The sequence below is a fragment of the Diplotaxodon limnothrissa genome, linkage group LG20 (genome assembly GCF_057381915.1).
Source record: "Diplotaxodon limnothrissa isolate DT_005_m linkage group LG20, D_limnothrissa_male_GT1.1, whole genome shotgun sequence".
NCBI classification, from domain to species: domain Eukaryota; kingdom Metazoa; phylum Chordata; class Actinopteri; order Cichliformes; family Cichlidae; genus Diplotaxodon; species Diplotaxodon limnothrissa.
In genome coordinates, this window is record NC_140615.1 from 18,475,782 (window position 1) to 18,488,839 (window position 13,058).

The following is a 13,058-nucleotide window of genomic DNA, read 5'->3' on the forward strand; positions in this document are numbered from 1 at the left end:
AAAAATAGGTTTTATTTTTGCGCAATAAAGCTTAAGGCTGGGTGGGGGGATCAGTTGCCCATGAAACCTTTCCAGTGTTTTTTTTCAGCTATCTTCTTTCTCTGTACATTTATAACAATGCAGGATTCACATCAAGGCACAAAAGTTCCTCAGGAGAGTGTGGATGAGATTTGTGGACATCTCTGCAGTCCTGCGACTGGCTGAGGAAGCCCTCCCCGTGTTTTTCCAGTTTTCCGCCAGGAAGTAGATTTTAAAGAGAGAAAAATGTATCAAAGCCTGGCCTTTTCTTCCAATCAGTCCCATTACACGCATGACACCGGGAATTACATCCATCCCTCGGCCAGCTCTCCCGTCTACGTCCCTTCCACCAGAGTTCCTGCCATGCTGCCCACCCTGCCCTACCTGCAAACCTGCGACTCGCCCCATCAGTCTCACGGCCTCAGTGGTCATCACGGCTGGCCCCAGGCCGGCACAGACGGCTCTTCCTTCACGCCCAGCAGCCCCCATCCCTCACATGGATTCTCCTACTCGCACAGCCCGCCCGTGAGCACCAACACCGGGCGAGATGCAACCTACCAGAGCCCGCTGGTTCTCGGAAACGGAGCTCGCTCTGACCAGTACGGAGGCGCTCTGGTGCGCTCAGTCGGAGGTTCCTACTCCAACCCGTACGCCTACATGAGCCCCGAGATGGCGACATCCTCCTGGACGCCGGGACATTTCGAAAGCGGGGTGATAAGCCTGCAGGGCCGACAAGGTGGTCTGTCGGGGAGAAGATCCAGTCTGGGTAAGCACATAAATCAAGTTTCTAAAACTATTGCGAAATCCCGGTTCCCTCTGATTTACTGGAATTTTTAAAATTATTTTTTTTAACGAAGTATGAAAGACTGACAGTAAATATATTTTTATTCATAAAATAATTTTTCATAATTTGATCATTTTTAATATGTTTTCAACGGGGGGGTTGATGTTTTCTGTTTTTTTGTAGCCACAAGATCATATTACCGCTTGAAAACACTCGTAAGCTAAATTGTTGCATTTTCCTTCCAAATATTAAGAACATAATAACAATCACGTCAGTCTATGCTTGCTTTATGTCTTCTAATTATTGGTTGCTTAATGTCCAAATGTCAGCATCAATAACACGAATTGAATATTCTGAACATTTTGTTCGTGAAAACGGTGTTGTTGTTGCTCCACAATCATTGTTATTGTTTTTAACATGGCAGAGGTTCTTTTTAAACCTCATTTACCGGTTGTAAAGGCCAGGCAGTTATTTATTACAGCGGCTGACAGAGAGGCCTGTAAACATAATGCTTGTGCCATGCGGTCGGTGATTGAATCAAAGTCCCCTAACAATCCCACATTAGATTTAAACAATACACATTCATCAAGAAGAGAGTGACGCTAAAGGGGGATCAATTAAAATGTTAATTTAATTCCCTGGTTTAATCACGACCTTCACACGGGGAGAGAAAAGCCCAGTGAAAAGGGCCACTGCCGTGACAATAAGAGCGGTTATCACCTTGATCAGACAGTCGAAACGTCTCTAAGTGTAGCCGTCAGCATTTATTTGGAGGCCACGTGTTGGATCGGGGAGACAGGAGTGTTTGAAGTTCATAATTTAGAAGAGTTTGATGGTTTGACACCACTTAAAAATGTTAACAGATAAATGAAACCCAATTTAACTCTTTAGTGTATTGTTGGTTTAATTAAAGAGTCCATTATTATAGAAAGGATCAACAGTGAGTTCAAATGGGTTTATCTTTTCATTAGGTAAACATGATAATTGAACATAAATGTTCATACAAGGATCTCTTGCAGTATTCTTAGTGGTAAAGTATTAATATCTTTATAAACGAATGGGGGATCTCTGGCCCACATTTGTTAGTGGGCCCTTTTTTTAGGTCCCAAGATTGACATGGATATTTTACATATCAGGCATTTAAATTTGTGCACAAAGGAAAACAAAACTAGTCGGTCTTTATGGCCTTAAATACTTGGGCAGAGTTTATGGTCAGAACAGTCTTGATAGTTAAAATGTGTTAACAATAAAGTTTCCATCGCCCCTATAAAGAAATAAAAAAACATTTATTGGTGCAGTTTTGCTTCTTTCCTGCTTTCTTTTAATTTGATTGACGGGGACGAAACAAGCTTTGATGTTTTGTGATTCTGCATTCAAATATTTCAAAAACGATTAAATAATCACTGGGTAGAGCTAAAGTTTAATGCCATAGCAATGAAGCGCACAGCCGATTACTTATTATAAGTGCATTAACCGAATCAACATTTGGGGACTTGAACGCATAAATTATTTTAATTTGAACAAAAAAGAAACGTTTTCAGCCAAGGGGATAAGTCTAACCATGAGGCTATTCAACTTATGGGACGTTAACTTTTTTTACAGAGTTCATTTATCTCATCATGGCTAGTTTTATCATTTTACTACTCATAGATCACTATAAACGCTGCTAACTCACTTTCTAAGCGCATGTATTTTTTATGTAACATATGTGTTTAGTTTAAGGGTTTTCATGTTCTAAAGCAATCTAGTGTTTTGTGTTTTGATCTCAAATCCAAATTTTCATGTCATTATTTCCAACCCTAAGCATTGGAGATGATGATTATCTTTAGGCTGACTGTGAAGATTAATTTGGACCGTTTACGGAAACATAAACCCATTAATTATTCTCAGTCATCTTAAATATGAATAACTAGTATTTCAGAAAATCTTTCGGTTAATATTATTCATGTAAAGTGTTTGGTAATTAAAACGCAATGACCCTTTTCAGTTTTACTCGCCCTTTATTTTGTGATGAATTCTTTTCTTCCGAAACGATGAGAAATACAATCACAAGTTCAAAGGGTGAGTCCGGGACAGCTTTGTCCCGACGGACGTGGTCTACTTCAGGTCTGGCTCGCTCTTTCTGTCTCTCTTTCTCTGGTTTATCGATGGAGGGATTAGGTATTTGAGCAATTAATGCCAGGAGTCCGTAGTGTGTCAGAGAGTGATGAATGTGGAGGTTGAGGTGATGGCGGAGGGGGTGGCGGGGTGGGGGGTGGCCGCTGAAAATGCTACCCCCCAAACAGATTCCTCTATTTGATTCATTCGCATGCGTTTGAGCGCCCTTCATCATACGGACTGGGATGGGGGGTGGGGGTTGCGTGGTGGCGGGTTACATTCCTCCCTGGCTATTCATCAGGCACTGGACCGTAGCCACGACAGCGCCACGCACGCCCGCGTACGCTGTAAAAGTTCAGAAGAAGGTGTTGTAATAAGGCATGTAGTCTTTTGAATGTATTCATCTAAGGGTACCAGAGAGACCAAAACGTCGTGAAACCACGGAGATAAGAAGTGTTAGAGATTGTCAGAGATTGGTCACGTTGGACAAACTGGAAGTGAACACGAGTACCATGTAAACGTTTAGGCCTAAATAATCTCCTAAACTCAAATGAAATAAACTGGCCAACAGCCATGAAATAATCATGTAATGTGCAGAGTTATGGTATATGTGTACATGCATTCAGTCTAATGTGCGTTTTCCCTGTCTGTGTTCAGACCTGATAGACGACATGCCCACGGAGGGCAGGGAGTGCGTCAACTGTGGCTCCGTGTCGACCCCGCTGTGGCGCAGAGACGGGACCGGGCACTACTTGTGTAACGCCTGCGGCCTCTATCACAAGATGAACGGCATCAACAGGCCCCTCATCAAGCCGCAGAAACGGCTGGTAAGACTCGCCGATAGATCGAAAAAACATAGTATAACTATGTAGCCTATATTACATTTGGGCGATACCGAGTCAGCCTACCTCATGATTTGCATTTTTCAAACCACTCTGCCATTCAACAGACTCCAAATAGTTTATTTATCGATTCCTTTTAGCTGAATTTATCGTCTGGTGTAATTTAAACTATAAAATCATTTGGAAATCATCAGTAAATGTAATCCTCATTAATATTCAAATATTCAATAATTTAAAAAATACATAAACTATTACTATGAGGGGGCCTTTCCGATTTTTTTTTCAATGGATTGTACACACACATGGATTGTGTGTTGCACTTTAATGTTGCAAAAGGAGAGCAGAGTCAGCAAAAGAATCAAAGCAACGGTCTTGAAAATAAAAGACTATTATTCATTCTAACAAGAAATAAAAAAAAAATATAGACTTTTTCAACTACCTTAATTTACCAGCAGATAATCAAAAAGCATAAAGATGCAAATTCATATTTCATCAAAGTTAAACAACTATACATTTTTCTAGTACTGTAAGCTGTTGTGTTCCATTTTTTTTCTCCAGAGGCTCATTTCTAGACATCTTTTTGAAATTATTTTGTCCTTAAAATCTTCGAACAGGCATAACATCTCCTCCATCAAACTGGGGTAACTGCATGCAACAATTATCATTTAAGTGCCTGCAACCATATTTGACTGTAATATAATGAGAATAAACACTCTGTTGTGAAACTTTCTCTCATGGCTTACTCATCAAATGGAAATTACATTGCACATTATTGCTTTTATAGCTTTTGACAAGCTGGTTACAAACTGAACCTGCAGTTATGTTAAGACTGTTTTTCTTCAGTCTACAGTTTAAAACCAACCATGTTCTATTTATACTGATACAGCAAATCATCACTCTGGGGGAAGCTGGGATAAAGAAAAAGAAAATTTTTGCTTTAAAATTGTTCAGTTTGTTTTTGTAATCTGATATTATATTTTTTTAAAAACAGTTATTCCAGTGACACTTCATTAATAAAAATGAAAGTATCTTAATGCACAATTATGAAAAGAAATCCAAAATAAGCAAAGACTTGATAACAATGAGGAGAAAACAGGGGACGACTGAAGCAGCTAAGCAGGGATTCAGATAACACCCATGCTTTCCTTAAATGGCCAAGTTATATTGTTATTAGTGTATAAAGTTAAATGTTGAAATGAATTACTGGTAATCAGCAAGATAAGCAAAAATGCATCACTGTCAAAGTATTAAATCTCCAATAAGACACTTATTGAACACTTTACTTTTCTCATGTGACTTAGGTCTTTATGCCCAGATTCTTTGGTAGATCTAATACATCTTGTTTCTTGTTTTAACCTCCTGAGACCCGAACTCTTCCTCGGCATGCATTTTTAATTTCTCTTTGATATTTGGTCACATTGGGGCCTGATGAAAGTAAAAACAAAGAATTACCAGATTTTTTTAACCTTATTTTTGTTTTTAAGAAAAATGAGAGCCACATATTTGTTTACAATTTTGACAGAACAGTAGCAGTATAATGTTCTCGTAAGTGGATATCAGGCCCATGTAGACCAAAACTGAGTATTTTGGTCTAAATAACCCAAAATGTGATGTCCACATATGTGGACGCTAGGTCCTGGGAGGTTAAAGGAGATATTAATTAGTAATAATTCAGAAAATGTGAACGGCAATGTTAGTGCATGGAGGCTTCAAAGGCTCTGTATTTCCCAGGAACTTCCAGCTCCAAAGCAACTGTGACTGTCAGCTACTCAACAAACTATTTCCACAACAAGGCTTTTTTTTTACTGTTTTTTATTTGTCCTGTGCTGACCTTGCCCTTGATTCGAGCTGTTTTTAGACAAGTTTCTGCTTAGCAACGGGATTTTCTGCTGCTGCTTTTGTTTCGCCCCAAACCAAACAGATATTCACACATGAAAGAATTATTTATGTTGCCTTTACATGTTGCCCAGCTAATGAGTTATTATTTTCTCTTTTGCATGGGCCTGGGGGCATTCATCATTGTTATACCAAACATACCAGCATCCTGCAATTCATTGGAAAAGTTGAGGGAACAGCTTAACGCCAATTTCTCAAACCTTACTTCAAGATGTGATCTGTGATTTCAGACAGTTGATAATTTACCATTCAAATATGTCCTCCTGCAGCAGACCACATCACGCCGGGCCGGCTTGTGCTGCACTAACTGCCATACCAGCACCACCACACTGTGGAGACGCAACGCTGAGGGAGAACCTGTCTGTAATGCCTGTGGCCTCTACATGAAGCTACATGGGGTAGGCCATGCTAAAAGGCTCTTTCAGCAAGCTTCTTGCTCCAGCAGGGAGCAGCTCATTATTTGCACAGCGTAAAACCTCTCCAAGGGCACTGTGGTCACTGTTATCAGAGTGTGGGAGGAGAGGTTGTGTGGGTTGTCATGACACTGTAGCCTCTGTTGTATTAGGGCCTGGGAGGTAGACTGAACTTATTTGTGTTGCTGTATTCCTTCCAGGTGCCCAGACCTCTCGCAATGAAGAAAGAGAGCATTCAGACAAGGAAGCGGAAACCCAAGATGCCCAAGAATAAAACATCCACAGGTAGGTCAAACAGACACTAAAATATGTAGGATGTTGTGTAGAAGAAAAAGCTGGTTAATGAAAGCAGTGTCAGTCATGTGAGTAGCTACTAACAAGAAATGAAATAAGCAAGAAAAACAAAAAGATTATGCCAGAATTGTTTGAGAATCTGCCTTCTCTAACCCTTTCTGGGTTAAAACTTTTTCAGAATCTGCAAACCATTCTGAAAAGTATCTCAGTGTATTAACATAATAATAGCTCATATTATCATCCTGCTGATTCTTCAGGATCTATCACCTCTGACACCGGCTCCCCAACCTCCCTGTCAGTCTCAGAGCACGCTTCCACTATTAAGAGTGAACCCAACATGGCCCCGTCACCCTATGCTGGACAGACTGTCACATCTGCCACTCAGGTAAAAGGTTTTCCATGCAAATTCTATGTTTGACTGTGTAGAAACTAAATTGAGCAGCAATTATTTAAACAACTGCTCAACAGATTTTAGTTTTGGCTATTCTTTTGTGTTTTTTTAATGCATCTATTTTTTCTTTTTAAACTCTCCTTGCACATAAGATAAGATAAGATAAGATAACCTTTATTAGTCCCACACGTGGGAAATTTGTTTTGTCACAGCAGGAGTGGACAGTGCAAAAGTTATGAGGCAAAAATTAGAATACAATAAGAATAAATACAGTACACAACTGTACAGAATAGAATAAAATAAAATACTATATACAGTAGAATAAAATAAAATAAATATACAATAAGATAAAAATAGAATACAAATACAAATACTATATACAACTGAGTAAAAATACAACGATGACAGAAAGGATTATTGCACTTAGTATTATTGCATATGTATGGATGTGTGTGCTTGATCAGTTAGTCTTTATTATGGAGTCTGACAGCAGTGGGGAGGAAAGACCTGCGAAATCTCTCCGTCCCACACCGTGGGTGCCGCAGTCTCCCACTGAAGGAGCTGCTCAGTGCTGTCACAGTCTGCTGCATGGGGTGGGAGATGTTGTCCATCAGGGATGACAGCTTAGCCGCCGTTCTCCTGTCACTCACCACCTCCACTGGGTCCAGAGGGCATCCTAGAACAGAGCTGGCCCTTCGGATCACCCTGTTCAGTCTCTTCCTGTCCCCAGCAGAGATGCTGCCGCCCCAGCAGACCACGCCATAAAAGATAGCAGAAGCCACAACAGAGTCATAGAAGGTCTTCAGGAGTGGGCCCTCCACTCCAAACGACCTGAGTCTCCGCAGCAGGTACAGCCTGCTCTGCCCTTTCCTGTAGAGGGCGTCTGAGTTATGAGTCCAGTCCAGTCTATTGTTCAGATGAACACCAAGGTACCTGTAGATGTCCACAGCCTCAATGTCCATACCTTGGATGTTCAGTGGTTGCAGTGGAGAATGCTTGTGCCTGCGGAAGTCTACCACCAGTTCCTTGGTTTTACTGGCGTTGATCTGGAGGTAGTTCAGCTGGCACCAGTCCACAAAGTCTTGGGTTAGACCTCTGTACTCCTTGTCGGCTAGTAAGTGGCACATGAAATTTGCTGAAGCATCTGTGAAAAATATCTGTCTAGATGTCTCTCCCATATCCCTCTGCCAATGGCTTGTCAATATTTGGAATTTCTCAAGCTGTTAAAGGTCCTTCAGAAATGTCTGACCTTTATGAAAATGCTCTTTTCAGCTTGATTCTAACATGCTAAAACCACATCAATAAGAGCAATGGTGCAAAAGTGATTGTAGGAAGTAACCATGTTTAAGACGTTAAGCTCTGTCATACTCACAAAAAGAGATGTGAAAGAAGAGGTGACTAAAAATTCCAGGTCGTGAGCATATAAATGTTTTAAGTCTGAAGGATTTTGCTTGCTCTTCTACTCCCAAACCTTCACGGGTTTCTTTTTGGAGTTTAATCCACTGGATCCGAATTAACTTGTCAATGAAGGTGATGATATAGAGCCTAATGTGCTATAATCACATGCATTCATCGACATGACTCCATTCATTCAGTTACTTTAAGGAAATGTTCTGCCTAGATTGCTTAAAGCAGAGGTTCCCAAAGTGTGGGGCCCGCCATTGCAGGAGGGGCGCGTATGAAAAGGAAAAAAAAGAACGCTTGGACACTGCTAGCATAATGGACAGGTTTTTGACGGGCTTCCACACAAACGCAAAGCAGGAGATGAAGCATCGCCTAAAATGTTTCCAAACCAACTTCCTTCCAAGCCAAAGACTAGAAAATATGGTAAAGCATATCTTCCCATTGGCTTCACCTGCACAAGTGCCAAGGTTGGTCCCTGCGACAGAATTACTTCCGCCTGCGCGGGGAGCACGCGCTGGGCTCTCCAAACCACGGACAGACAGTATCCCAGATTCTTGATTTTTAGTTCACAAACACTTCTTGTAATGACTAACTACTCCTGACATTTTGGAGATGTTTGCTCTTTATACAGTAACGTTACAGTGGGATACAAATAACATCAGGCTGATCCTGCCACAGTTTGTTCCCCCTGTCTAAATCAGGACAAACAGTATCCCACAGCTGTTTATGTTTTTAAACCCATTTTGCACAGAGAGGCATTTTTTTGAAAAATGTATTGATAGCAATGTTGAACATTATTACACAGGAAAAAAACAACTACATGTAAAATAATCACACCATGACGCCCCTGCCTTTCTAAATGGAGGGACAGTAACTGCGTGTGTATATGTAAGCGTGTAAAAACTGCAGGTAGATTAACAGTATTTTGTCTCTATCTGCCATTGTAGAAATTCATCTCATGTAAACAATAACGTGACGCACAGCGTAACGTGAAAAAAGGCACATACCTTGCGTGACGAACTCTGTATTCCTCGTCCACACGTAAACGCAAATACGGAGTTAAAAAAAATTTGCATTTTTCGGTGATTTCAAAAGCCGTTTATGTGTGGACGAAAGGCCCAAACGCATAGAAAAACAGCATTTTCAAAAATACCCGTGTAGGTGTGGGCGTAGTGTAAAAGAGTTAGTAGGCTAATTTATTTCATTGCTACCTGCAATTTATTGCAGTTTACTTTTATTCATGTAATTGTTTACTAAATGTTTGTGGTGTGAAATAACCCGCAATGGAGTTTGAAAACAAAATATGGGTGTGTGTGGCTGGAGGATGTGTTTGTGCTGGGGGGGCAGGTGGGTGGGATTAGGTGTTGTGGGGTCACGAAGATTTTTCTTGTAAAACAAAGGGGGGCCTAACGAAAAAAGTTTGGGAACCACTGGCTTAAAGAAACATTAGATTTCAATCAATAAATTTAAAGGGGTGGAAAGAGCATGTCTGCAATTGACTAACATCGTTACTTCCGGGGATACTAGCACTACCCAGTCCAATCAGTCAGCTAGCCAGTTACATCCATAGAATTTACTAGTATTTTTCTTTAATAAAATAATGTTGTGTTGATTATGGTGGTTTGTTTAGTAGTAATTTAAACATGTAAGGTTTATTATATATTCCACATTCATTTTATATGAAGTATAATAAATGAATCCTTTTTGTTTTGATGAATATCGCTTACAACTCATAAAAAGAGTGACATGCCGAAGAACTGATGGTGTTTAAAGTGCAGTGTGACGTTTTCAGTCTTTCTTGATTTGTTGGTTGATGTTGGTGGTTGTTAGTTGAAATTGGACACAGCCACAATATTTTAGACACTTGCTTTAGAACATGTCCCATCTGCAGACACTGTAGAAGCTTTATCCCAACTTTCTTTTCCACAAGGAATCAGCACCTGCCCACAGTGCCAAAACTATTTCCCAATGGTTTGTTTGCCTATGCTCAATTGGCCAACCAACTCCCCTGACCTTAACCACAAATCACTGGTATTGTCAAGAGGAAGATGAATACCAAAAGTAAAATTCAAAAGTAAAGATGGCTGCTCCCAAGGCAGTCTGGGCTTAATTAATATCCAAGCAATTCCACAAGTTGATTGCCTCTTTTCCACATTGCTCTGATAGAAAGCATAGGAAAGGAGCCTTCAACAGAGGTTGAATATTTCTGTAATTTTTGGTGTAAATCCTTTTTTTGATTCATCTTCTGAAATATTCTGGTAATTTGAGATACTGTGTTTCTGATTTTTGAATAGTTTTAATCATCAAAATTCAAAACAAAAGGCTGAAATATATAAATATATGAAACTTTGCCTTTTTTAATGAAGTTCTAAATACAGGAACTTTGACAATGTTGACATTTTTTGACATGCAGTAGCATATAAAGATAGGTGAAATTTCTGGGTATGAAAAGTGAACACAATGCCTTCAACCTACAATTCAATTCAATTCAATTTTATTTATATAGCGCCAAATCACAACAAAAGTCGCCTCAAGGCGCTTCATAGATACAGAGAAAAACCCAACAATCATATGACCCCCTATGAGCAAGCACTTTGACGACAGTGGGAAGGAAAAACTCCCTTTTAACAGGAAGAAACCTCCGGCAGAACCAGGCTCAGGGAGGGGCGGTCATCTGCTGTGACCGGTTGGGGTGAGAGAAGGAAGACAGGATAAAAGACATGCTGTGGAAGAGAACCAGAGATTAATAACAAGTATGATTCAATGCAGAGAGGTCTATTAATACATAGTGAGTGAGAAAGGTGACTGGAAAGGAAAAACTCAATGCATCATGGGAATCCCCGGCAGCCTACGTCTATTGCAGCATAACTAAGGGAGGATTCAGGGTCACCTGGTCCAGCCCTAACTATATGCTTTAGCAAAAAGGAAAGTTTTAAGCCTAATCTTAAAAGTAGAGATAGTGTCTGTCTCCCGAATCCAAACTGGAAGCTGGTTCCACAGAAGAGGGGCCTGAAAACTGAAGGCTCTCCCTCCCATTCTACTTTTAAATACCGGTACTCTAGGAAAAAACAAGTAGGCCTGCAGAGCGAGAGCGAAGTGCTCTAATAGGGTGATATGGTACTACAAGGTCATTAAGATAAGATGGGGCCTGATTATTTAAGACCTTGTATGTGAGGAGCAGGATTTTGAATTCAATTCTGGATTTAACAGGAAGCCAATGAAGGGAAGCCAAAACAGGAGAAATATGCTCTCTCTTTCTAGTCCCTGTCAGGACTCTTGCTGCAGCATTTTGGATTAGCTGAAGGCTTTTCAGTGAGTTTTTTGGACACCCTGATAATAATGAATTACAGTAGTCCAGCCTGGAAGTAATAAATGCATGAACTAGTTTTTCAGCGTCACTCTGAGACAGGATATTTCTAATTTTAGAGATGTTGCGCAAATGGAAGAACGCAGTCTTACATATTTGTTTAATATGTGCATTGAAGGACATATCCTGGTCAAAAATGACTCCAAGGTTCCTCACAGCGTTACTGGAGGCCAAGGTAATGCCATCCAGAGTAAGAATCTGGTTAGATACCATATTTCTAAGCTTTTCAGGGCCAAGTACAATAACCTCAGTTTTATCTGAATTAAGAAGCAAAAAGTTAGCGGCCATCCAGGTCTTTATGTCTTTAAGACATTCCTGCAGTTTAACTAATTGGTGTGTGTTATCTGGCTTCATGGACAGATAGAGCTGGGTGTCATCTGCATAGCAGTGAAAATGTATGCTATGTCTTCTAATGATGCTGCCTAAGGGAAGCATGTATAATGTAAACAGAATTGGTCCTAGCACTGAACCCTGTGGAACTCCATAATTAACCTCAATGTGTGAAGAGGACTCTCCATTTACATGCACAAAGTGGAGTCTATTAGATAGATATGATACAAACCACTGCAGCACAGTACCTGTAATACCTACAGGCATGTTCTAATCGCTCTAATAGGATATTATGGTCAACAGTATCGAACGCTGCACTAAGGTCTAGCAGGACAAGCACAGAGATGAGTCCACTGTCAGAGGCCATAAGAAGATCATTTGTAACCTTCACTAAAGCTGTTTCTGTGCTGTGATGAACTGAAACCTGACTGAAACTCTTCAAATAAGCCATTCCTCTGCAGATGATCTGTTAGCTGTTTGACAACTATTCTTTCAAGGATTTTTGATATGAAAGGAAGGTTGGAGATTGGCCTATAATTAGCTAAGACTGCTGGGTCTAGAGATGGCTTTTTGAGTAAAGGTTTAACTAGAGCCAGCTTGAAGGCCTGTGGTACATAGCCACAGGCCTTCAAGCTCTCTGCTGACCATTCCAATGGTCAGCAGAGAGCGACTTCTCTGGTTGCAAATACACATCTGGTTGTATAGAAATCTATGGGAAAACTGACTGCCCTTATTAGACCTCACCAAACACTTTGTTGATAGGTTTGTGTGTGAAATGACTAGTTTCCGGTAATTTTGAGCAAAATATGATGCTCATTTTGTAAAAAACAAAAAAAAGGTTTAGTAATTTTTTGAATGTCTTTTGTTCCTGTAGACTGCTTCTCAGTTGGACAGCACAGCCTCAGGACACGTGGACATTAAATATGAGGATTTTCCATTCACTCCGACCTCCTTGGCTCCACAGAATTCCTGGTGTGCGCTGTCTCAAGCATGAACAAGCTCTGCCACAAGGGCAATACTGACCCGACTTGACTGATCAGTAAGGTTATCCCACCATCCTGAAACTTCTCCTTAACAACTCTGAAGCTGTGGAGGGCCAACATAGTGGGTCATAACCAGACAGTTATGACCCACTGTTATCAAGAGGGACTGTACAATTTCATTCTAAGGACATCTAATGTATTTTCTATATTATATATTGTAACACACTGGCTATGTAATG

General features: G+C 40.4%; 1 protein-coding gene across 2 annotated transcripts; it reads left to right on the forward strand.

Annotated features, from left to right (window-relative positions):
* Window positions 1-264: 264 nt before the first annotated feature.
* Window positions 265-12,830, forward strand: gata5 (GATA binding protein 5). Of its 2 annotated transcripts, none has more exons than XM_085344678.1 (6): window positions 265-784; window positions 3,557-3,726; window positions 5,907-6,035; window positions 6,251-6,335; window positions 6,602-6,729; window positions 12,711-12,830. In XM_085344678.1, exons 1-6 carry the CDS (start codon window positions 265-267, stop codon window positions 12,828-12,830), a joined length of 1,152 nt encoding a protein of 383 aa, XP_085200804.1. The 2 variants fall into 2 exon arrangements, with proteins under 2 accessions (XP_085200804.1, XP_085200805.1); XM_085344679.1 differs by having other exon boundaries at window positions 6,650-6,729.
* Window positions 12,831-13,058: the final 228 nt, after the last annotated feature.

Coding starts and splice junctions, on each gene's coding strand:
- gata5 (XM_085344678.1), top strand. CDS start 265: ATGTATCAAAGCCTGGCCTTTTCTTCCAATCAGTCCCATTACACGCAT. Junction 785..3,556: donor GGGGAGAAGATCCAGTCTGG/GTAAGCACATAA, acceptor GTCTGTGTTCAG/ACCTGATAGACGACATGCCC. Junction 6,336..6,601: donor CAAGAATAAAACATCCACAG/GTAGGTCAAACA, acceptor CTGATTCTTCAG/GATCTATCACCTCTGACACC.